The following is a 25,720-nucleotide window of genomic DNA, read 5'->3' as shown; positions in this document are numbered from 1 at the left end:
AGTGCAGGAAAACCCTAACCCAGGCGGGTCTGCTGAGCCCAGCACGTGGGGATCCACAAGCGACAACATGACCTAGGCAGCAAAGCAACGAAAGCAACCCGGGCGACAGCAACATTACGCGGATGCAGTTCGGCCCCTGGTCCAGTGAGGGATCTGGCCAGGAGGCTCAGAGAGTGTTTGGGGATCACCACAATCTTGCTTGTAGCAGGAGTCCTCGGGGTCATCTCCCTCCCAGCGGTGACGGAGATTGCAGGGGAGGCAAGGAAAGGACGAGAATGACTGGTTACAGGAACTAAAGATGTGGAAACAGGGCAAACGCACAAATGAATGAGGGGAGGAAGAATCCATGCAGGAGTTAGAGCCTATGGGGAAAATCCTATATCATGTGAGAGAGGAAGATACCCCTGCCAGAGGAGCGGTCAGTCATTCATTCAACGGAGAACTCCGCCCCACTAGGGAACTGTACAGGAGGGTTCAGAACAAAGCTATAGAAAGGGGAGTCTCTGCTGTTTGTTCTACTTTTCGGCTATGTCTACCTTAGCACTTTTGTCGGTCAGGGGTGTGAAAAAAAACCACCCCCCTGACCGACAAAAGTGCCATTGTGGACAGCGCTATGTCAGCGGGAGACGCTCTCCTGCCAACACAGCTCCCGCCGCTCATCGCCAGTGTGAATTTTCTCCCCTCTTTGTGCTGCTGGAGTAGCACAAAAGGGACTTAGGTCGGGCCCAGGATCTGGCCCACTGGGGTTAGTGAAGTGTTTCCTGATTTGCCCCAGTGCGAGAGCAGAAATAAACAGGATTCCCCATTAACACATTCGTGGCCACCTGCTTTTGCAGAGGGAGTGCCCAGAAAAGCCCATGAACACAGCCAGAGCAGGCTCTTGGTCAGAGTCTGAGGAATATTTGGGGAAGACTCTTTGCAACATTCACAGAGCTCTCTTGTACGGAAGCCTGGGGCCCTTCTCCAGCTACGAGAGCAAAGGGTTCCTTGCTGCCCTCTCGACTGAGCAACAGGTAAATCCCAGTGCTGTTGAAAAGGGAATTCTCTCACACACAAATCCTGTCCTGGAACGCTTTTCGGCAGGGACTTAGGCTGTGCGTTTCCAGGAGCGCTGGCGTCGGGCTATTCCCACTCCAGCGACATTGTATGTCATTGCTGAGCGCACCTACCAAACTCTGACTGCATGCTGGGGTATATTATCCGGAAAACGTAGTCCGTAGCTTCATCATCTTCCTTATCAGATGCCGACTCGGAAGAGCCCTGGGGACTTCGCTTTCTCAGCTTTGGAAACACCTTCCCCTACATAAATAAGAGCTCCTGTTTACAAAGCCAGGCCATGTGTTTACATTCAGGGCAACCTCAAATGCCATGTGGCCACTGAAAATGTTGTCTAATGCAAGAAAACACATGCCCTCCCGCTGAACTAGGAGTTCACACATCCTCAGCATTCATTTGGCTGGAAGATCCCCGTGCTTTTCATTACATTCCCAGAGAGAGAAAAGTTTACCCCCGGAATAGGAGCTATGATACGCTCTTGTACCAGAGTCTCCGAAACAGCAGAACCCCAGCCACCGTAACTTGCATACAGAGATGGGGTTCACAGAGCCTGCAGATGCCAGCATGCAATGTGGCCAGACTCCTCGCTCGAGACAGGACAGCTCATGCTAAGACCACTTGCTAGGTCTGTTGTGTGTGAAGGCAAGAGCAGCTGTGACCTGCTTTATGTTACGCAAGTTCGATGTGACCCTGCGGCTGCAGGAAAACTGCCCAGTGGCCTAAGACAATGGGCAGAGCCTGGTCACTCCCATCTTACATGAGTTTACTAAGTAAGGGGGACATGCATCCCTCTCCAGAAGGGCAGCTCAAGGTGACAAGTCCCACTTAAACCCTCCAGGCTGAAGTGGTGCCCAGGTCTGATGCTGCCCTTCTGGTTCAGGGGTGCATTTTACCCAGGGTACTGACAACTGCATGGATAGAAGTCTTTGCCTGAAATAAAGCGACCCCTGTTGTATTCAGCAAGCTCCTGTATGACTGTTCTTTCTTGGTATCTGGTTGCTGGACCGTGTGCATGTGAGAGATCAGGTATTTGCCTGCACTACAGGTAGCCCAGACTGTGGCCCAGGAATACGTGTCCATTAGCAGGGTACATTTATAAAGGGGACGCACCGAGATATAAGGTCTGATTTTTCGTAGGCTGCAGGTTCCCCTGTACTGCATGGCCTTCCTTTCTATAGGGGGTGCAGATCACGTCATCACCCGCAACTCCTGTCCAGTGCTGGGCTCCTGGTGTCCTTGATTCCAGAGGCATTCACACCCTGGGATTTTTCAACCGTAGCTGCCACTAAGTCCAGGCAGGTACCACTCTGCAGCACCAGCACCAGCCAGGAGCCCGGCGAAGGGTGAGAGCAGCTACTGAGCCTCTGCATTCCAACCCACACTTCCGTCAAGGTTCCTACCTTCCCCCTCTGTGACCAAAGAGGTGGGTCCAGCTGTCCATGAGGAAGGAGACCATTTTCTAGGCAGGACAGAAACTGTAGCAGGTGCCCTCCTTTGGGGAACCTGAGCGGAGGCCTCTGAATCCCATCTTGACTCACCAAAACGACTGTCCCACCGCTGTCTACTATTAGCAACAGGAACGAAGGCAGAGAAGATACACAATACAGAAGTTAAGGAAACAGATGCCAGAGGTAACCCTACCAATCTGAAACCCCAGGGCACAGCACGATGGAGCCATCCAGAGACGCCTCCAGGGGAGAAATAAATACAGAAAATGTACACGCAGCTCCAGGCCACGAGTTATCTGAACTTTCCTCCCACGGGTGGGAATCCATCCCAGGCAGAGGGCCTCAGCACCACTAGGACCCCACTTAAACCCACAGGCTCTGCACTAGGGGGAAATTCACCCCTACTGAACGCATGAAAAACTGCCTGCAACCACAAATGCCATGGGGCTGGTGCGTGTATTACTGCGCCTGGAGAGGTCAGTCGGGATGGTTAATGACCCCAATGACAAATCCGCTGAGCCGAGATTAACAAGAATTCAGACAAAATTCCAGCTGTGCAGGCCTGGGCTTTGCAATTATAAACTTGGCCGGAAATACCAGCAGTGAGTTTGTTTCTGTTCCCCTGCGTAGGTCTCCGTCCCTAATGAATGTAATGCAGCGATTAATGAAACCTTCGGTGGGAAAGGTGATCTCTAGCTTAGAAGTGTTATCGCTGTTAGCACTAGGGCTTTTACTCTGCTGATTATTATGGCTGTTTCATGGCCGCCACGTGGAGCGCTGTATGAAACCGGTGAGACAAGCACAGACCAGCCAATCATGCCTCTCAGCAACGTAGACCAACGGCGTCCCCTAACTCAGTCAGCCCACGGTGCGTTCACTTGAGAAGAGGAAGGGAACCTTCTCAGACAATACACATTTCTGGAGAAGGTCTTAAAGCGCTTTACTGCTTAAATATAGACGGCACCACTGTCATGCAGCCACCTCTGTGGTGGACAGCGGCAGCCAAATGGCTTACTGCACCCTGCATAACAGGGATGAGAGGGCAAATGTTGCCACTGGAACAAAACATGGATTTACATTGGTTAGGATAGTGCTTGGCAGCCCCAGCTGGGCTTGGGACCCCGTTGTGCTGTGCCCTGGGGAGACGCAGTGTAAGGACAGGCCCTGCCCCAAAGCCTGCACTTTCTGAAGAGACAGAGAGACAGAAGGGAGTATTATTACTCACATTTTACTGATGAGAACTGGAGCCCAGAGAGACCGAATGATGCCCGGGGAGTCTATGGCAGAGCCAGCAACAGAACCCAGGTCTCCCGCCCGTTGCCTTAACCACAAGGGCTCTTCCCTCTTTAGTTACCCTAGAACCAGGGGCTCCAATCCCGGAACCCCGCCCTTCACAAAGTGCCAGAGTCTTCATGGTCCAAGCACAGCCGGCAGGCCCTGCTATTACGGTCCCCCCGGAAGAGCCACATAACAGCAATCGCACAGAGCTCAGTTCCTCTACCTTGGGAGCATGAAGGGGCGAGTCAAGCAAGCTGGGATTTGAACCAGTGGTTCCACAGAAACTAGGTATTTCAAGACTTGTCCTGGGCGCTCTTTGCCATCGTCCCAGTCTCCAGGTACCCGCTGCAGCCCTCTGTGAGCATATGGCACAAGCTGCCCTGGAGATAAAGCAATGCCCGCCTCCCTTACCCTGCTGGTGACAGTGCAGGTAGACGATCTCCTCAAGGCGGATGGTCATGGCATAGTCCCAGTACACACTGGAAGGAAAGAGAAGAGATGCCCCGGTCACACAGCAGAGTCCTACGCCCCCCAGGCTTTCAACAGTCAGAGAAGCCCTTCCAGCCACGCAACTCGACAGCACCTTCAAAGCCAGCCAATGGCAAGAGTCCGGGCCCAGTCCTCTGTGGGTGTAAATGACCCAGACCCAGTGGAAGCTGCATCTATTTACGTCAGCTGAGGATCTTGCCCAGTGGATCACCAGAACCCCCCTGACCCAGCGGGAGCTACGGAGGGACATGGGGGATGTAAGCAACAGCAAGGTCCCGGCAGCAAGGTGCCTGCCGTGGGAACAGCTTGGGGCAGTGGGAACGTCCCTGCAGAAATGCGCTGGGCCACTTCTCTCTGTGCTTCCGAAAGCAGTTCAACAAGACTGAGCTGTGTTAAACCCAGCTCTGCACGCCTGGGGCCATCGCTGCCTCAGCATCCTTCCCTGTGCACGGTCGCACGCGTCGACCACGTGTGCGGGGAATGCACACTGCACTGTCGGGAGCCCCGGAGCAACTGCCCGACACAGCCCCTTTCTCTGGAAGCTAGTCACCCTTGTAGGTTATGCCCCACACATTGATAGGTACAATGGGCATGGAATTAGTGGGGGGGCAAGGGAGGGGAGTAATCATGCTAAATTATACTCAGCTTCTTCTTGCTCACTTATGCTAAGGCATATATCCCATGATGCACTGGGGCACAGAGAACTCAGCACTTTGACAGAAAAACTGTCCTGAGCTAGATGGACGCCCACAAAGGCACAACGTGGAATAATGGAAGCTGCGTGAATCCTTTGCGTTCAGCTGTCGCTCTATGCTCCCTAATGTTTAGAATTTAATATCCCAAATGAAAGATGGGAAAGTACACAGAGGCATCCAGGACAAAGCTGGCACAAGCCGGACAGTTAAACCTCAAGTGCTGTGACCAGTGTAAACAGCCACGCTCCAACAGATGGCTAGCTTAAGGGGGCGTTTGGGCAGCACCCCTTCTGCATAAGACAAACGGAGCACGCCGTGAGAATTTGCCTCCTGGGAAAGAATGGTGCTGTATTAACTCTCTTTCCTGTACTGTGCTGCTTTGACTTCAGACAATAAATTTGGCTGAGCTTGGTTATTTGGCCTCTTGAATATTTTCAAGAGCGAACTGTGCGGTTGTCAAACCATTGGCTACACCTTTTCATCAATAGGCCAAAGGGGCTGAGAATGGGGAGGAAGGGAAATGGTTTCTCATTTTTACTCTCTGATCACATCACGGAGGACACAGCTTGACAAAGCCTGAACTCTGCTTTCTGCCAGCTGGGCAGTTTGAATTTGGCTCTTGAACAGAAGAAGCCAAAATCCAACTCCTGCCAGAGCCAGAGCAGAGCATTCCTTCTCTGACCCAGGAGCTGCAAACCCCTGAAACCTCCTCTCCCCTCTGCTGGGGAAGCTTCACCTCCACACAGGGGGCGGCACGAAGCCAGGGCACTGCTTACATCCCAATTAAGCCTAATAGGATCTGAGAGGTGCACAAAGCCAGGGCTCTGCTTACATCCCAATTAAGCCTAAAAGGATCTGAGAGGTGTCGAGGCCCCTGCTGGCCATCTGGGCAGGGCAACTTTCACCAGGCTTTCTGCACAGCTGTGTTCTCCTTTTACTTCTGTAATGACACTTCTTGAAAGTGGCTGACAATTTTTCATTTTAAATTTTCTTCACTGTTGCTTTTAAGGCACAAAGAACGAATGTCAAGTCAAGCCCTGCAGGCCGCAGTCCTCAGCCTGATCTGAGGGGAGCAGGGTCGTGGGACAGCTGATTGACAGGGCAGAGCCTGGCACAGAGAGGAAATGGACATGGAAGAAAACGAAAAAAACCCATAACTGATAGGTCTGTCAAAGAAACATTTCATTTTCTTCTCTCAAAGACAATGCCTCAGAGAAGGCAGTTTCATTTCCACGGAGAACCTGGCAGGATGAAATCTCTATCCAGTTGTTTAAGTTAAAGTCCAGGTTTTCAGCAGCAATAGCTGTCATTTAGAAAAGCGGTGCTTAGAACAACAAAAGCAGGCATTACAGCAACCCAGTGAAAGGCCCGGAGAAAGACAAGGGGCGTGGGTGTATGTGTGCAACTGCAAAACAACCCCAGAAGGAGGCATACTTACTTTGTGCTTTGACCTCTCTCTCTCTCTGTCTTGCCTGGACACTGGGAAATTTTAGAAATTAGCCTGAGGACCAAGTCAAGAACTCAGCAAAGCAATACAGAGATGAAAACAGGATTACAGCAGGGAGCCAGTCATCCCCACCAGCAGCACAGAGAGAGCCCCCCAAGAGCACAGGGGGTCAGAGGGGAGATGCAAGGAACCAAGGCAAAAAAGAGAGACAAGTATAGAGGATAGACAAAAATGAAAATGAGTTACATGGACAATGATGTTTATCTCAGTTTAGGGGGCACAATGCTCAGTTATTTCTGTCCCTGGGTTTCCTATACTGTTTATTTAGATGGTTCACTGCTATGTTTCAGGAGAACCAATCTACCGCTGAAAAGCACCTGGGAATTTTGTTAATGGTTATTATTCAATCTGAACTGTTATGCTCATGTCAATAATGAGTTGCTGGAAGGAGCTTTTCTGAGCTGCCCATTGTCTGTAAAGGCCTGACACAGTTTGTTAACATTAGTGTGTAAAAGGGAGTACTGCAGTCAAGAAAAACGTCACCAATGCACATGGCAGATTCCAGTATCCACTTCATCAGGGAATGCTACCCTGAGGGGAGCTCGGACCCCATGAACGGAGATGTGCCAGAGACTTCCTGGAGTTCACTAGGGACTTTGCTATTGATTTCCTGTGGCGGTGCTCAGATACAACAGGGGTGGGCAGCAAGATAAGGTCTAAGAGAGAGAGAGAGAAGAAAGAGCTACCTGCCTCAGAGCCATGTCATCCCCTTGGCCCCAACACACCTCAACCACTCCTGTCACTTCACAAGCCCATTGCCCAGCGTTGTTATTCTGGAAGCTGCTCACATCTTTTCTCCTTGCATGTGGACTTCCCTGTTTATCTGCTTTGTGACTCTCTAGATCAATCAGCAGCATTAACAATCCTTCAAAATACTGTGAAGAGCACACCAGGTCTCTCCCAGAAAAATCACTCGGAGGGCAAGAAAGCAAATCGTTCTACACCCTTCAGCATAAACAGCCTCTCCGATTTGATCTGCTGAACGCAGCCCTCAGAAGATGAATTCCTTAGCAACGTCTCCTCTCTGTTCCCACAGCCCCTTCCTGCTCTCTGTTCCCAAAGGCCTATTGCTCTCTCTCTCATTGTTCTCAACTCCTGCATAGTTGTTCTGTTCTGCTCAGGTGAGCGTTTCCAGAATAGGCCGGTAAAAACTGGTACCCACACAGAACACTGAACTGGATTCCCCAGGAGGTTCAGACAAGGGCTTTTTCCTGTTTACATTGTACCTCTCAGAAGGCCAGAGTGAATTCAGGTATCAGCTAAACATCTGGGACCTGATCCAAAGCCCATGGAGATCAGTGGAAGGATCCCCACTGACTGCAACAGTTGTTCCATCAGGCCTTTTAGAAGCACTTAACATGATGTTTTTGCCTTGAATCCCTCTTGTTCTCTGGCCGACAGGATCGTGCATATAGAGCAAATCACCTTTTCTCATAGTCCAGATCGCCCACAGAACCATTCATTAGCTGGTTGGGGGTCCATTTCAATGTCATGATGTCTGCAGTCTGATGAAGGGACAAGTACCCTGGTATCGCTTCCATGTCGTCTCTCTTTACAAAGAGAATAGAGAGAAATTACATTACGGGCCCGCAAAACCAGCATGGATGACATCGCAGGGCCTGGCTCTTGGGATCAGTGAGGCTCCAGTCTGCTGAAATTACTGCTTGACCAATACTGCAATGACCACCAAACACCCTGGCACAGCTCTGCCCAGAGCCCTGCGCATTTCCTGATCCAAGCACCAGGAAGAGGGACGTAAAACCGTTCATGCAGTACTGATCTTCTCCCAGGAAACATCACCACAAACCTGGGCTGGTCGGAGAGCAGATCCTCAGTTGGGGGAAACTGTCACAGCTCCAGTGAAGCAGTTTTATCTCACTCCCCTTACAGCCAAAAACGGCCAGAAAGGCAGACCCCCGAGCTGGAGGGGACATTTGTGCTAAAGAAGTGAGCCCCACATCCTGCCCTAGTTCCCTCCACAACACGTAGGGCTTGGCCGTCCAGACCCAAGCATGCTCCCTGAAGTCCCTGCTCACACAGCCACCCCGGACCATGGCTTTGATCCTCCAAGGGGTTAGGATGGCATGGAAGGGCAGGGCAGAAACGCCACAGGGCCAGCGCTTCAGAACCTAAGGTGAAAGAATCGGAACTGTGGCTCCCACCTCCAAGACCATCCCCGCAGAGCCTTATTACCTGTCTGGGTCACAGACTCACAAGCACCGTGCCGCCTAGAAAGGGGCTCTCCTTCATTACTATGCTCTGCTCTTGTGGAGCCAGCGGGGGAGCATCGGTCTCATTAACAGATGGACATGACGGCTTGGGTCTGTTTGCTGGGCTCAGGACAGGCAGACTGTGACCTCTCACATGGTGACTTCTCCCCCCGCCCAGGCTCTCCCCATTAATGCTCAGTGACAGGCCATCAGAAGTTAGCAGTGAGCATTCCTCAAACTAGCCTGGCAAGAGCCTGATCTCCAGTCATGCAGATCAACTCAGGATTTATCTTCTCCTTCTCTTGGGAGCTATTCTCAACACAGCCCTCTCTGCCTGTATCCAGCCCCCTGAGCTGGGGGGCCCACTGCGAAAGCGGAGCTCCACCCCAGCCACGCAGGGTGAGGAAGGACAGCAGAGACACATGCAGCCCAGCTCTGCAAAGCTGTAGGGCTTGTACCACGAAAGAGCTCAACAGATCCTCTCACCCTGGGCTCGCCGTGCCTCTTCCAGCCCAACCCCCCAGCTTCACTGTAGGCTGCCAGCCGTGTGGTGTGAACTCCGGGCTCCAGCTGCAGCACCCACCCGTGTCCTGCATGCGTAGCCAGTCTGCTGTGCAAGGACGCGCACCAGCCGCAGTGCCGGGAAAGGAATGGAGATGGCTCGTCTGGCCTATGCTCCTCTGGGCGAAGAAAAAGGGGACCAGTTTCTAGTCAAAGGGAAGAAGTCGTCCCCCCTCTTCTAGCAGGAGGATCCCCATCTCCTTCACTTCGAGAAATGGAATTCAGCTATTTCACTTCCCGAATTACGCACTTGACAGTCACCCTTTCTCCCAGCCCGGGGCAGGGCTGGATAAAAAGAACAGAGCAGTGTTTTTAAGTACAGATTTGCAGTCACAGAAAGGTCTCGGATTCCTTTATCCACTAGCTGTAGAAGTACAGGGGTTATGCCCCTTGTGGGACTCCTGCCTCCATGGGGCAACACACACACACATACCCCCCCACACACACACTTCAGCAGGTCTGACATTCCATCTAGCAAAGATGGGGTGACACCTGCTAGCCAGGAGAGCAACTTGGCTTTAAAGCAGCCAGTTCCTGTCCCAAGTTTCACGTGCTTCAACCTTTCCTCACACACAGGTTACTTACCGGCTGCACCATGACGTTGTTTTTGCCGTAGAGTAGTGTGGCTCTGGAATTCTGATGCAAAGACTCCACGTAGTCTCTGGCAGACAGTGACGGCCGGTCGTCCATGCTGCCACTCGAATGCCTTTTCTGAATCTAGAAGGGACCACACAGAACAGCTCTGTGAGCTGATTTCACCTCTGCCTGTCCCAGGAGAGCCCAGCATGCAGACGGGCTTCAGGCCCACCACAGCAAGAAGGATCACTCTCTTCTTTTTCCTTTTTGCCCTCTAGGTCACCAGTTTGACACAAGCCAAGGTCAGCCCTGAACCCATGGAAGGCCCAGGGCTGCAATTCATTTGCATTAAATGCAGCAGACTGCAGCTGCCTTCATTTTTAATTTGGAATTGCCACCCACAGAGATCTCGCAATGCAGTGCTCCGTCTTGCTCCAAGCAGCCAGTAGCCTCCACAGGTTGAGTTTTGGATCCTGTTGGAAGGATCCTGTTGTTGCAATGATTAATTTACACTTCTCCAGCCTCTTTCATTTGCGGATCTCAGTGCACTTTGCAAGGAGACTAAAGAAGCTTCAGTACCACCCAAGTCTCTCCCCGCTCACCACAACGGGAGCCAAGTGAGACGCAATCCACCCCAGCTGTCCTCCAACACTCACACAGAGGGCAGGGCGCTTAGTGGGAGAGTCTTGGCGACAGTGTGAGCTGTGAATGCGATGCCTCTGAACGAGTTCGTCAGCAGAGGGGTCAGTCCAGAAGTGATCCGCCGTCTTCATCTTGGTGTACTCCAGCGCACAAGGCCCCACTGCACAGGGGTGAGATTTAAAGACCAAGCAAAGGGCAGAATTATAGGGCAACATTTTCCCTCTTGGGTCCTCACAGCAAACGCGTCAACTCTGACATTTTGGGAACAGAGAAGGTGCAACCCAGGAACCCTAACGTGACTCCAAGAGAGAGTGCCCAATTCCTAGCCTGCTCCAGGGGCCATGCAGCGGTGCGCTGGCCGTTGCTCAGGCTGAGTTATAAGGTGATCCACCAGCTGTACATGATACTATCTCATATAACGTGTGGAACCCCAAGAATAAATCAGCAGTTCTGAGCACGTGACGCCGTGCTTAGTTTACAGCATCCCTTCCAAGTCTCCATTTGAAAATGGCACTTGGGCACATGGAAGATACATTAATGGTCAGCGTTTCAAGAGCGAAGAGAACCAATGGCAGCAGCTATTCAGCCCACTCCGTCGGCGGCCACCCGGCAATCATTTCGAGTTTGGCAAGAGTTCCTTTTCAATGTACTCACACACTTCCATCTGCCCACCTCAGCGGCGGGAAGTCTGTTGCATTCTCATGGAAAAATGGTATTGCAAGGATGCAAGGGGGGTTGGGGGGGGGGGTGTCTGTCTGCAACGTCAGCTCTGAGTGGAGGTTAAAAGATAAAGTTACCCAATAAGGAAGCAAGAATTGGTCCATCTACAGGATCCATCAGGAGAGCTTCTTTCTCATAGTATTTACTAGAAGCAAAGAAAAAACAACATGTGGCTGGCATACGTGCTAATGACAGACCGGGCTGTTTTAGCCATAAATTGCCCTGTATTTTCTGCTCCTCTGTGTGCTCCCTGCATCTTTCTGCGTCCGCTTTCGCTGATGAGAAAGCGCAGCAGGTCGTTGCAGGCAGTCTTCCCCCTCCAGAGTTAGGCAGGCTTCCTCCAGCCTCCATCTCCATCTGACACCATCCGTACCCGCCCCCCTGCCTGGCCCAAACTAAAACATCAGGAGCCCCAATGCTCAGGAACACCGCCAAGGGTCTCCAGCGTGGGTGATGCCCGGGCAGAGCCTGGCACCTGACATTCTCTCGCTGACAGCAGAAGGACTTCAAGACTAAGGGAATCCTCCGGGCCCCCTCTATTTCAGCAAGCTTGTGGGGGAAGGGTCACTGAGTCACAACCCTTGACTACCCCCATTAAGAACAGGGTCTGAATTTCAGATCCTGGGCCATGGCTGAGCTGAGAGAGAGAAACAAAATTGCATCTGCTTCTGTGGTGCTTCTGATCAGCGAGGAGCAGGAAAACTAAGCCAGCAATACTGCCAGCCCAGTCTAGGGGATGTTGGCTTTACGGCGGGCACTGCTGGGGAGCAGCTAAAAGGAAATAGCTGGCCCACGCCAGCACTCACCTGCTGTTTTCTACCAGGTAATGCACGATTTTATCCAGGACCTTTTCAAAGAGGGCTGTGCGGATCCAGAGGTGCTTGATGGCCTGGGGAGACAGGTTCGGCAGCTTCTGCACTTTGCGCACGTTCTCCTGGACGCCTTGTACCTGGTTTCGTCTTCAGAGACACAAGGCAGAATACAGCATTGCAGGCTTCCTTTCCAAACCAGAGCAGTAAGCTGAGCAATGGGGCAATGAGCTCCCTGCTCCACAACCAGTGCAGGGCTGGTCCACTAGCCCCGCCCTGACCCGATGTGCAGATACGGTGTTGGCTGCCTGGTGGGGAAAGCCCACCTGTGCTAGGGACCATCATTTGGTGACAGATCCCTTCAGCTGGTCCTTGTGCTCTTCTCGCTCCTCCTTTCCAGGGAGGCCTGTGTCAGAGTTTTTAGAAGTGACCTTGTTAAATTAAATGACCAGTTATAAAGAAACAGTACTGAGAGACCATCCAAATGCACCCCAAGAACAGCTGCTGACTTAGGACCTGATTCAAAAAGCACTGAATAGGCTTGGAAGGTTTCGATTTTTATCGGTACATATGGGTAAATGTCAATTTCACTGTACACACTGTTAAGGAAAAGTTAGCACATGTGACTCCATTTTGGTTTGGGGCCCACCATTGTCTAAAAGCAAGTACATCATGCACCAGGAGGCGTGTTCCTTAGATACTGCATTCCTGTGAAAATCCTCCTCCTTGCCTCCAGCCTGCCTTGACTCCCAGTATCTGTTTTTTTTGTCAGTCCCTAACTCCCTATCTCCTGGCCTTTGATGTGAGGCCTCCCATCCTGATAATAAAAGTTACTGATGCACGGCTTTAGGACCATGCTGTGTAATTAACATACTGGTTTGGCACGAGGAATGCACCAAGCAGGGATAGGTGGTAAATAAGAAAAGGGTTTGTTTATTGGCTAAGGTTTCCGATGCACGAGGGCAACATGCTTTGCTAAAAAGTATATAACCTTTGTATAATCTGTATTCGGGGTCCCCTCCTGGCTAGCAGGGGGGCACCATGATCAAGCGTAATAAACTTAGTGTTTTTTGGGAACTCTGCAGTTGTGGACTTTGTTTATGTGCCTCAGCCTAGATTCGAACTGTGCGTGTCCTACCAGGTGTAATTCGTAGCAGTGGTGTGCATGTCCTAGCAGGTGTAATTCGTAGCAGTTGTGTGCGTGTTCTACCAGGTGTAATTCGTAGCAGTTGTGTGCGTGTCCTAGCAGGTGTAATTCGTAGCAGTTGTGTGCGTGTCCTACCAGGTGTAATTCGTAGCAGTTGTGTGCGTGTCCTAGCAGGTGTAATTCGTAGCAGTGGTGTGCGTGTTCTACCAGGTGTAATTCATAGCAGTGGTGTGCGTGTTCTACCAGGTGTAATTCGTAGCAGTGGTGTGCGTGTCCTACCAGGTGTAATTCGTAGCAGTTGTGTGCGTGTCCTACCAGGTGTAATTCGTAGCAGTTGTGTGCGTGTCCTACCAGGTGTAATTCGTAGCAGTTGTGTGCGTGTTCTACCAGGTGTAATTCATAGCAGTGGTGTGCGTGTTCTACCAGGTGTAATTCGTAGCAGTGGTGTGCGTGTCCTACCAGGTGTAATTCGTAGCAGTTGTGTGCGTGTCCTACCAGGTGTAATTCGTAGCAGTTGTGTGCGTGTCCTACCAGGTGTAATTCGTAGCAGTTGTGTGCGTGTTCTACCAGGTGTAATTCGTAGCAGTTGTGTGCGTGTCCTACCAGGTGTAATTCGTAGCAGTTGTGTGCGTGTCCTACCAGGTGTAATTCGTAGCAGTTGTGTGCGTGTCCTAGCAGGTGTAATTCATAACAACACAAACCAATGAAAAACTATTTCCATCAATCATCATCAAAATGTACAGAGATGCAAAGAAAGAAAAATGCTGTTTGAGAACTTATTAGAGTTTGATTTAAGAACATAAGTACAGCCATACCAGGTCAGACCAATGGTCCATCTAGCCCAGAATTCTGTCTTCTGACTGTGGCTATTTACTTTGCATATTTTGACATGTGATGTTGACAATTAGTGTTTCAATGGTTATAAAGCTTTAACTTTATGAATCTTAATGTGTATGGTCATTAAATGATTATTGTCTATCCCTCCCATAAATTCCCACAACCATGAAAATGTAAATCAACAAGAATAGAAAAATGCTTTAAAATAAACAGATATTGTCCACTGAAATAATAAAATAAATAAAAATCAAACTCTGCCAAGTCTACATGTAAGCAAGCCATTAAATCCCACGGAAGTCAAGCACCCACATGACACAGGTCTCCAAGTTCCATTTTCAAAGGCGACTCAGACACTTCAGGGCCTACGTCTCCTTGAGAGGCTCTGGGATTTGGGCCTAAGTGCTTTGAACACATTTGTAAATCCTTCATGATCAGCTTCTGGGGAACGTTTCTGGATTTGGTCACCACCGAGACTCTAGAAAGCAGACGGCCTCTTTACAGCCCGGGCACTGTACCTCCAACCTGGTCCCCAGCTCCTCCACTAGAGCCAGGATTCTCAAACGCGGGTGCCTACCGTTAGGCATCTGACTCAGTGACCTGACTGTCAGAGGTGTCACGCGGCTCCAACCCCCACTGACCTCAGCACCTCTTAAAACCAGGCTCTTGTAAAGATGCCAAACCAGAAATTTTGGTGCCTAACTTTGGGCCCCCAGGTTTGAACATTGTGGCCCAAGTCTCCACCCAGCACGGGTGCAACCAGGCAGCCCACAAGGCACTGCGGCAAAGGCAAAAGCCTTACGTGTTCTCGATGAGCTGCTCCAGATCTTGGACCTTTCTAGAAAGATCTTCTGCCAGAGGGAAGCTCTTGCCCACCTTCATGAACAGGGCTGCAATCTTGTTACTGCGCAAGAACCCAGCTGCTCTCCGCTTCAGGCTGTGCAGGACGCAGGCTTCCACGGCCGCTGCAACAAAGCCAGAGGGTTACCCAGCCCATCGAAAGCCCCACAAAAGCCAGAGGGTTACCCAGCCCATCGAAAGCCCCACAAAAGCCAGAGGGTTACCCAGCCCATCGAAAGCCCCACAAACAGCCTCCCAAGGAAACTAACTGGCCCGTAACTCATTGCCTCGGATGTTTCCTGCAGCATCCATGGTCTCACCCTACAAGCGGAAACCTTCCCTGAAAATGAATCCGACTCTCACATTGTGTCCCCTGCCTAAACAAAGGAAAGATCCAAAGACATGCAACTCTGGCCCAGCGGCAGGGACAATCTGGCAGCTATGCCTGCAAACACACCCATTTAAAGAGAACATATGGGACGTGTGATGAAGTGAGAAAGTGCAGACTTCCTGCCTCAGTGCCAGGAGACAGATTAGACGACTTCTCGAGGTCCCTGCAGCCCTGCGCTTCTATGAGTGTAAGACTTAAGATAACACAGACACCATCCATAGGCAAGAAAGCAACAGGGAGAGGGAACCACACTGAAATGGAAAACTAGCTGCTGGGATTTTGACTCCTGGGAGCATCTCAGAAACGTTCCTTCATGAAAATGTCTTTACCCTTTATTCCTGCAGCCCTTTGCTCTTGAATGCTAGAGCGATCTTTGCTCACTGAGAAAACAAGTTATTGCTGGCATGCCTGGGGCCACATTCTGCTCTCTATGGTACTCATGGCAACCTCGCTGATTTCAGTGGAGTTCTCAAGTGAGAAGAGTTGGGCTTGTGGAATGGAAGCCGTGGCAAAGCCAGGACAGGCAGAAATGCCTATAATTTGAAATCAGGTACATTAAGATTCATGAGACTCAATCGTGTCGATTTGTTGAGACACACAGAAAATAAGTGCCTGCCCCCTGTATTGCCCCAGTGATGTGTCTGGCTACACCTCCCTACCTGAATACATTCCAGAGTGCTCTGAGTGAATGCTTTGATTATAGGTAAGGCTGCATGTCTGTCATGGAGGTCATGGATTCTGTGACTTTCTGTGACCTCCGTGACTTCTGAAGTGGCTGGTGCGGCGCTATGAGCTGGGGAGGGGGTTGGAGTACAGGATGGCGCATACCTCGGGGAGGGGAGGGCTCCATGGCTCCCACTGGCATGTCCCTGCAGCTCCTAGGCCAACGGGCCAGGGAGCTCCATGCACCTCCCCGCAGCTCCCATTGGCTGCAGTTCCCAGCCAATGGGCATTGCGGAGCCAGAGCTTGTGGTGGGAGCAACGCATGGAGCCCCCCGGCTGCCCCTCCCGCTAGGAGCTGCGGGGATATGCTGGTCGGAGCCTGCCAGCACCGCCAACCCTCCCCCCGACCCAGCACCAGAAGGGGTCCCGGATGGCGCGCTGTTGCCTGGCCCTCCCTCCCCCACCAGCACCAGCGGGGCCCCCACGCCATGAGCACCCGCTGCCCCCCGGCCCAAGTTTTAGTTAGGGTACAGTAAGAGTCATGGACCGTGAATTTTTGTTTACTGCCCAAGTCCTGTGCATGACTTTTACTAAAAATAACCATGACTAAAACATAGCCTTAATTATAGGCCAACAGGTGTGGAGAACTGGGAAATTTCTGACAAACTTTTATGAAAAATAGGGGTGACTTGGCTTCCCCTCTCACCTTGTATGGTTACCCCTTGGGAGGGAGGGAGGTCACTTTTTCTTGAAACAAGACTAGCAATGCAGCAGCTGAGGGGAAGTCAACTGAAGCATCAACCGACTACTAGAAACTGAATCATGGGGGGTTGGGGGGGGGAATAATACAGCCCCCTGGACAGTAACAAGGCTGCAGAAGTACCAGCCCTTGGGGGGCACTGGCTGGTTTTGACGGGGTTCCAGTGGGGAGCAGACACACAACGGGGAAGTGTAGGAAGTGGCAGCCTCAGGGCGGGGAGCTCTCTCTCACGGGATCCAGGAACTGACGTGACACTGGCCAGAGGTGTGAAGGACTCTGGAACCTGCCAGTGTGTTCAGGAGGAAGACGGATCACCCCTGGTAAGACAGGCATTCATACAAGCTGTGTATGGTTTCCAAGGTAGGCTTTTGTTCTAAACAAACCCCTCGCTTTCTGAAGGCTGGCGGGTCACCGGCGCGCCCTGGCAGCACCCCGGAGAGAGAACAGGATGCCAGGTCCTGAACTAAACTCGGGCTTGCTAAGGTGATCAGGCAGTGGCAGGAGGAAATTGCATCTTAAATCCCTGGTCTGGCGGGAAAGGAACAGGTGCCCCCCCTGAGAAAGGTGGCAGCTAGAGTGGGGTGCCCCTAGGAGGTCACGAAGTGGTCACCGGTGCAGTTACTTCAAGCACTGCGACAGAGTCAACAGATGAAAAGTGCAGCCAACCCACTGGACAATACGCAAGCCCTTTCAGTGGCCCTGGCCCTGGCCGCATTGCTAGCAACAGGCTGGGTTCCCCGCCAGCAGACAGAACGTTTCTGTATGTTCAACTGGGGTTTTGCTTCCAGCTCTCCAGTTACCCAGGTCACCATTACCTATAAACGTGCTGGCCTGTACATAGACGCAGATGTTTATACAGTAAAACATTTGTGGCTCTCATCTTTTATGTGAGAGTTTCTCACATGAAACAACACAAGGATTTACACCAGTTTGGATTTACACCATGTATTAAAAGTGGACAGCAGTGCACTGGAATGAGCTGGCTAGTGTCTGTCCCTGCTGCCCTCCACTGGACAGAATCAGAACTGCTTAGCTGCGTGTCATGGGCACCGCGGGGCCTACAGCTAACCGGGGACTCGCCTCTGGCCCCAGTGGTGTTTCTGGAGCAGGAGAGCCAGAGTTCCATCCCTGCTCCTGCTGTGACCTTCTCAGTGGCCAGCTCTCGCGGACAATTTGTGAAGTCCTCGGCGCCTATAGGTGTGTTACAATATGAGCAAGGGAAACTGAAGGATTTGCACAGTAATACAACAAATTGGGCAGTTTTCTAAATACAAATCACAATTCTTGGAGCTAAGTTTGTTCCTACAGTTTGCAGGTAAGAGAGACTCTAAATACATAGACCCCAGTAAGGCCAGCTTGGGTTATTAATTCAATTGGAATGAAGTGACCTTCTCCCCAGCTTTAGTGACTCACTTTACCAAGGCAACTAGTGACTTGTATTGCAGCAGCTGGTGCACAGCCCGACCCTCTCCAGGCCAGCGCCATGTAACTCGCGAGTGTCCAGGTTTTCTGGAAGGGGATGTTACATACCCAGTAAAGCCCCCAGAGAGAGCCAAGGAGAATCTGGTATCTGCCGGTTCCTGCAGCATCCCAAGTGACAGAGGTCACCCCCATGAAGTGGTGCACAGCCCTCACGCTGACCCCTGGCAAAGGGGCAAATTAGGCCACAGCAACTCCTCAGAGAACAATGCACCCTAACACTGATGACACTGGCAATTTGCCTGTTTGAGCCTCTGGGGATGGGGGAATCAGGATAGATGGCTGGTGTCAAACAAAAAAAAACTTACTCAGGAGGCTGATCAAACTGCTGGAAAATTACACAACGCACCCATGCTATAAGCTAGCGATCTGGGTATGGGTAAGACAAGCTTTCTGGCAAACAAACACCGTTCCTTCTCTCCAGAAGGACCCTCGACAGAGCCAGCCGCACTAGGGATGTTTTGCACCACCTAAGCAGAGGCAATGTGTGATTCCTGTGTTTGTAAAAGTGTTTTTTTGAATGGCTGTGCAAGTCTACAGAGACACTCCCCGGTGTTTCACGCAGACCTGCCATCGTCAGCTCCCATGTGGCTCCCAGGGCCGTGAAAGGAGGTGTCAGGTTATCGCAGCATTGCTTAGCACTGCATCTGGGCTCACCACACGGAGTAAGCAGGGAGTTCTCAGCTGTGCGGGTGTGTGATGTACTATCAGCCCTGATCTGGCTGAACAGATAAAAGCATCAGATGGGTGACCGGCCGAGGCCCGTTCGCTCGAGAGATCCATTCAGAGCAGCTAGCTGGATTTCTGATATTTCAGTAATGCACCATATGAATACGCCTCAAGTGCAGATGCTGCAGACAGCACAAACCTTGCTGGGAGGGACCCCCTGGCTGAGAGTTCGACCGCACCAGAACACCCGCTGCTGGCCTGCATCAGCTGACTCAGGCTCATGGGGCTCAGGCTGCGGGGCTAGAAAACTGCAGTGTAGCCATTTGGGCTCGGCTGGAGCCCAGGCTCTGGGACCCTCCTCCTCACGAGTCCCAGAGCCCAGGCTCCAGATCGAGCAGGAATGTCTACACTGCAATTTTATAGCCCTGCAGCCCAAGCCAGCTGCTCCGGGTGTTTTACGGCAGCGTAGACATACCCTAAGGACAAGCTGCAGTTTGACTGCAGGGTAATTACTTCAAAATAAGACCGGCTTGTGTTATTGGCTTCAGGATCTAAAAGATCTACAGGGCTGTAAGACCCTGCAAGTTTCCCTGGAGTTCATCTGCAGATTGCTGAGCGGCTCACTACATACAGGACAGTTACACAGAGCTGGCCCTGCAATGCCATGTCCACCACCACCTGTCTTCGTTGTTATAGTCCTGTTTCATTTTCCTGTGCCCAGCTGGCACTTCACACAACATGCTCCGAAGACAATGACTGGAACTGCAGGGGGGCCATCTCCGATCATCATAACAGCCCCTTGGAAACTCAGGGCAAACCCCCAACCCAGCTGAAACCAAGGGGGCAAGCTAGCCCTTGTGGACGCATGCGTCTCTGCAGGATGAAACTGCCCCTCACAAAGAGTGGATCTCGCCCCACTCCCTTCGTTACTCCACCAATGGGGACAGAAATTTGACTCCGAGACCAGCAGCGCCCAGTCCCCCACCATCTGGTGCTCCTCGCACACCATCGAGGGCTCCCAGCATTCGCCAGCACTTCATTCACTTATTCTCTCCTTGATCTCTGAAGCAGAGTAGCTTCCATTTCAAATGCCAGCCCGGCTGTGCTCCACCGCTCCCCACGAGCAGCTGGGCATGCAAAGTGCTGCAGAGAGCAAATTACCTACATCCGCTCTCTAGTGCTTCCAGCTCTGGCAAGTCACTCATCGGCCAATCAGTCACGCTGCCAGTCAGCTCCTTAGCAAGGCCCAGCTGGATGCCTGATGTCAAGGGCTCATGGGAACAGGCACCGATCAGACGTGGGGAAATGGTGCGGCCGCTTGGCCGGAACAGAGCAGTGGACGCTCTTGCACCAAGGAGAATTACAGACAAACCTGGCAGGCGTGCCACTGGGAAGGCAGCCGGGCGTGATTTCCACCTCCTCATAGTACAGGGGTGCTTTTATATAGAAGAGATCTGTCAGGGTGGGGAGAGGTCTGTGTACGTGTAAACAGTTTGTTAATAGGTAACATGTCAATAGATGGAGCTCACGGACATGCCAGCAGTGTACCTGGGTCCTGTGGGACAGTAAGCACACATCCACTCCTCCTCTCTAGGGAGCCCTCTCGTGCCTGGACGCAGCAGTCAAGGGACTGTCTCAGGTGCCCTGTCCTATATTCTCCCTCGGACCTGCAACAGCCTCTCTCTCCTCCCGATTTCTCCCTTGGTTGTTCTGTGGCTTGGCTCCCTGGCCAAGTCACAGAGAAGTCTGAACCCCTTCCAGGGGAGCTCAACCCAGGCCAAACACATCTTCAAATGAATGCAGCTTCTGCCCCACTTGGGCTTTACCACAGCTCCTTCGTTGGCCCTACCTCAGGGCTTCCCTCCAGGAGCCCATCCTGCCCCTGTAGTGTGCTTCCCAGGTTTATCCTGCCTGTTAAACTACAGCCCAGGGCTTCTCTCTGCCAGAGAGACCGGTCTTCCCAACAGCCTCCCCAACTGAGCTCCCTCAGTCTATTTATAAGGCCTAGCTCCGCCTTCTCTGGCCAGGAGACAATTAACACCCGCCAAGGGCCAGGCAGGAGTAATTGTGTTTCTGTCCCTTGCCCTGCCCCATCATAGGGACCAATAACATGCCTTGTATCGGCGCACTGCAAATAGTTTCCTGCGCACAGCACTTACACCTCTAGCCTGTGTTGAACCCTTCTGGAGCGGCCCACCCTCATCTTGCACAACAAGGATGCAAAGCTTTGGGGTTGCTGAGGACCCTTCCCCTCATGGCTGTTCCAGTGGCCGTGATGACCAGCCCCCATATCCCCCACAAAAGAAACGCTCTCTGGCATCACCAGCTGGCTGAGAACATGGTCAAAACAGGAGCCATTTGATCCCCACAGCTATCGCTGTGTCCTCATCACTGAAACGGGCTCCTTTTCCCATTGACAAGGAACAGGCCTCACTGAAGACAGGGATTTTAAAAAACGAAACACCTTCCTGCTGTTTTAATATCCGTGCTGCCGACGCTCATAATTTCATTGCAAATCCTGTGGTATTTGCTGTTTTTCATGAAGCCCCAGCTCCTGGAATCACAAAACGGTGTGAGAATCTCTGCTTTCATTGGGGGCGGGGGGGGGGGGGAAGGTTTTACCCTCATGGGTATGAAGGAAAGCTTGAAAAGGTGACCTGAGTGCACTCGAAAGGTTCAAAAACCAGAACTAAAACAAAACATTTCTGAAAAGTCTTGTGATGTTTTGGGCCTGGTTCATGATTTTTGAATGCTTGGGACTGTATTACTGTTGCTGTTACTATATTAATCGAAACAAGCGGCAAAGAGTCCTGTGGCACCTTATAGACTAACAGACGTACTGGAGCATGAGCTTTCGTGGGTGAATACCCACTTCGTCGGATGCATGTATTAATCTAAACAGCTTAAAATAACTCTCCTTACATCTCTCTCTCTCTCACACACACACCCACACCCACACACACACACACTTTAAATGAAGTTTCGCAATAAGATAAGTACATGCAAAGGTATATTATAAACTACAATCTCCATCCACCCCCAGAATATAATCCGCAGCAAAACACACATACAGTATTCACATTTTGCCCATAAATGCTCAAACATCGGGCTAGTTTTTATTCCTAGTGAAATGTTACAACGGAGTTACACCAGGTGGGAATCTGGCCTGGGATGTTTACATTTACTCTGGACAGCTGAGCAATTTTAATGTATTCAGACTAAACGTGGAATCTGACCACAAGAACTATTTACACACAGGACAGCCATTAGGAACGAAATAAACCCTAGTAGCATTGAGGACTCATTTTAACTTTTGAAGGGAGCGTGGGACTTGACAGGTGTCAATGTAGATTTATCTTCCCCAAACCTCGCAGCTCCATAATTGGGAAACCTGGTCTGCTGGGATCAGCTGCCCTTTTCTGTCCCCCAGAGGCTTCATTCACGGGGATTTAAGTAAGAGAAGGAATGGGAGGGCTCAGATCACGAGGGCCAAGTTTGAGAGCCCTGCGGAGGAAAAAGGGCAGTGCCCCAGGAAAGGCATTTTGCGGATTATGAAAACGGCCTTCTTTATAAAGCCGCCTCCTACCACAGCACTCAGGGAACCGCACAGAACTGAAACTGAAATGTCAGCAACAGATGGATGATAAGCTGTGAACACCCAGAGCCATTGGCAAACCTGGTGGCCTCATTAAGGTAGCCAATGAGCCCTTCTCCCTGCCTGGATGCCTCAGCTCTGTGGCGCAGAATGCTATAAATAGTCCCTGGCCGTGAAGCTTTGCACTGTACAGAAAGCAGCGAGTGAGTCACACCTGGAAGTTCTGCTCTTTCCAAGTCCCTCTCTGCCAACAGCGTGTTCAGATACTTAGGACTGGAATATGCACCCACCTGCCTTTGCATCCTGGAGAGTGGGAGAAGGGGAACGAACAGACCCCAGTTGCTTTCAGAAGCTAGAGACGGAGGTTGGGCCGTTGCCTCTCTTTTTTGTTTTTGTTTCTATAGATAGCAAAATCTGTCGGAAAAATCTCCATTCAATGGTGACAGCCACAATGCAGGAACCTGAGCGTTGTATGTGCTTAGCAAGACCATGATGATGCCCAAAGGAACATGACAATAAGCAGCTTATGTAAGATACACTCTGCCCCCACCGCTCTGCCACAGTCCCCTACTTTTCTAGCCCTGGGCCTCCACACAGCTCTGCATTTCAACTTCGCCTCCCGCATCCTCTATTATTCTACTCCTAGCATCCCGCAAAATCTGGGCCTGTGCACCGCAGCCCTGACACACAGCACCGCCTGTTCCTCCTTTCCTGGGCTCCCTGCACACAGCTCCGCCAATGCACCTTGGTAATGACCTCCTGCGTCTCCTGCCCTGATGCTGTTCCAGCCACACATCCTTGTCCCAACAGCTTTGGCTAAGGACCTCAACCCTGACCCAGTGGTGTCAAATTCCACATCTCCTTCATGGGAGAAAGGCTATTAGAAGCGGCTATACAGCGGATAGCCTTGAAGCTCCCTGGTGGCACTTTGCTTTCCTGGCAAGATTAGGCTGCACTGGAGCTGGTCTTCAGAGAGAACCTTGTCTTCTCAGACACTAAGCGTTTGATTTCCATGGGTGCCAAACTACCTCAGAGTCCACTAACGCTGACTGGAGGCAAGGGCGTTCTGCTCAGCACTTCTGAACCTCTGGCCCAGTTTCCCTGGAGCGAGTGCTCTCACTGGTTTGTAATCATGCCAGTGTTCAGAAGAATGCACCGTTTCTCTGGGTTACGGTGCGTTGAAGAGCTACCTGTGGGCCCTGTATCAGACATTCTCCAGTGGGGAATCCAAGAATCGAGCCAAGGAGCAGGCCAGTTCAGTTCAAGAGACTAATTCCCAGAGAATTCCCATGTTTCAACGATTTTTGTCCTTAAAACCCAAGTAGTTTCCTTAGGCCCCAGATACCAGAACAACCTTCCTATCTGCAAGAACCCGCCTGAGCAGCAGCCGAGGACACTGAATGTCATTCCAATCTGGCGGTGCCTTTCACGGCTCCCCTCTCTGCAGATGATAAACCTTCCTCCTGCAGGGACTGTTGGGCCTGGGACAGGGACTGCAGGGCAGGCTGGCTGTCAGGTCAGAAGAAGAGGGACGGAAAACAGTTTTGAAACATGGATGAAGCTGATTTGCTGCTTTCTTAGCACTTGAGAATAGAATCATCAAACTGGAAGGGATCTTGAGAGGTTGTCTAGTCCGGTCCCCTGTACCAAGGCAGGACGAAGCATTATCTAGACCAGTGGTCACCAACCGGTCAATCGCGATCTCTGGCAGCGCAGCGGGGCTGCTGCTAAGACAGGCTCCCTGCCTACCCCCAGCCCCATGCTGCTCCCCTGTGGCCCCTGGGGGAGGGCAGGCGGCACGTGGCTCTGCGCCCTGCCCCATTCTGCAAGCACCAAACCAAATAGGTTGGTTCCCTGTTGGGTGGCCTCCTCTGGATCCCTGTTTCTGCCCTATGACTCTCACCCAACCTATGCTCTCGTTCTTTGTCCTCTGTAATTAATTGATTTTGTGGCTGATGGGCTCCGCCCCTCATTTGAGGGAATGGACCTTTCAGTGCGCTGGCAGGCCTCTCCCAAGGACTCGGAAATAGGCCAGCAATTTTCATCATCAGCAACAAACTCAGTTCTGTCCCAGTCCAAACCGGCCACTGCTGAACAAAGCTCCCACTGACTGCAAGCCCCAGAATGTTTAGAGGCCTGTTTCTGTGGCGCCTTTGTGGTCACCCACAATCCCACTGAATTCTCAAGGTTTCGTCAGTCGAAAGGTAAGGGTGGAACAGGTGAATGGCCTACGATGTTTTGATGATATGTTCATCGGCAGGCTGTGAGAGAAATACAGAGCTTGCAGCCCAGGCCAAAGGAGCCTGAGACATGGGCTGAGCGACTGGTTTACTGATCAGACCCCACGGCTAGAGGTTGCTGCTACATGGTGCTGGCTTCTTTGCACTAGGCCCAGCGGAGCAGGTAGCCTGCTCTCCCCAGCTTGTGTTGCCATAGACACCGCACCGGGAGTCCTGCAGCAGAGAGCGAATCAGCCATGCAGGAGAAGAGCAGCATGAGTAGGCTGAGAATGCAGTTTCTTCAGGGTGGGTTAAGATGCCTTTTTAGTGGCTCGCTCTTCAAGAGAGGCATGCTGCGCGGAACAGGGACCGGGCAGCAGGGAGAAGGCAGTCACAGACTCCCCGAGGCATCGCTGTGTGCAGTTATAGTCAGAAGGGAAAACCCTGCTTCCCACAAAGAGCTGCGCTGCCTTTGGGTCTGTACCAAGGAATCCGAAACAGGAGAGCACCATTCTTTAGGACAGAACATCCTGCTCTTGCACAGCGCGCCCAGTGGGCCAGTGTAGAGATGGGGCAATCCCCACCCCTCCATGCCCAGCGATGAGATACATCCACATTACCAAACCAGGCAGAGCCAGACAGTCAGCGAGCACCAGCTTTGTGCAGTGGGGTTTGGCCCCGAGAACTGCCCTGCAGGATTTCCAGAGGGCTGTTCATGCTGTCACTGTCACATGGCCCTGGGACCTCCTGGCAGCTGCAGGATGCTGCTACAACGCTGATACAAACAGGTGCCGATGCTGCGGGGGGGCCCGTTTTCAGAATAATAATAATTCTGCTTTTAAATAAAGAAATGCCTCTAAAAAGGCGATTCCACATTCCCAGCAGATAGACAGAGGAAGGAAAATCCCATCTCACACGCCATCAGAAGAGCTGGCAAATGGATAAGAGATTAGGAGCCCTGCAAAATAATCCAAATCCAGTGGACTATGCGCTGACACTGATAGAAACAGAGAGGGCAAGGGCTAAGGCCTCTGTGCCCGTTTGAGAGCGGAACCAGGAACCCCTGAGAACAGAGGTGTCTGACAGGATCCCGGAGAGATTCAGCGATTATAACACAGGTCTCTGCTTTATA

General features: G+C 51.6%; 1 protein-coding gene across 1 annotated transcript in view; it reads right to left on the bottom strand.

Annotated features, from left to right (window-relative positions):
- Positions 1 to 25,720, bottom strand: part of SGSM1 (small G protein signaling modulator 1) — a 98,305-nt gene that overhangs the window by 26,763 nt on the left and 45,822 nt on the right. The window contains exons 5-13 of the mRNA XM_077835064.1: positions 14,775 to 14,937; positions 11,989 to 12,141; positions 11,260 to 11,327; positions 10,477 to 10,622; positions 9,830 to 9,961; positions 7,899 to 8,023; positions 4,194 to 4,261; positions 2,457 to 2,620; positions 1,170 to 1,299 (exon numbers count right to left, since the gene is read on the bottom strand). Of these exons, the coding sequence (XP_077691190.1) occupies positions 1,170 to 1,299; positions 2,457 to 2,620; positions 4,194 to 4,261; positions 7,899 to 8,023; positions 9,830 to 9,961; positions 10,477 to 10,622; positions 11,260 to 11,327; positions 11,989 to 12,141; positions 14,775 to 14,937 (1,149 nt within the window). The remainder of the gene's footprint in view (positions 1 to 1,169; positions 1,300 to 2,456; positions 2,621 to 4,193; positions 4,262 to 7,898; positions 8,024 to 9,829; positions 9,962 to 10,476; positions 10,623 to 11,259; positions 11,328 to 11,988; positions 12,142 to 14,774; positions 14,938 to 25,720) is intronic.

This window comes from Eretmochelys imbricata, chromosome 15, assembly GCF_965152235.1.
Source record: "Eretmochelys imbricata isolate rEreImb1 chromosome 15, rEreImb1.hap1, whole genome shotgun sequence".
NCBI classification, from domain to species: domain Eukaryota; kingdom Metazoa; phylum Chordata; order Testudines; family Cheloniidae; genus Eretmochelys; species Eretmochelys imbricata.
This window is presented reverse-complemented; position numbering and strand designations above follow the sequence as displayed.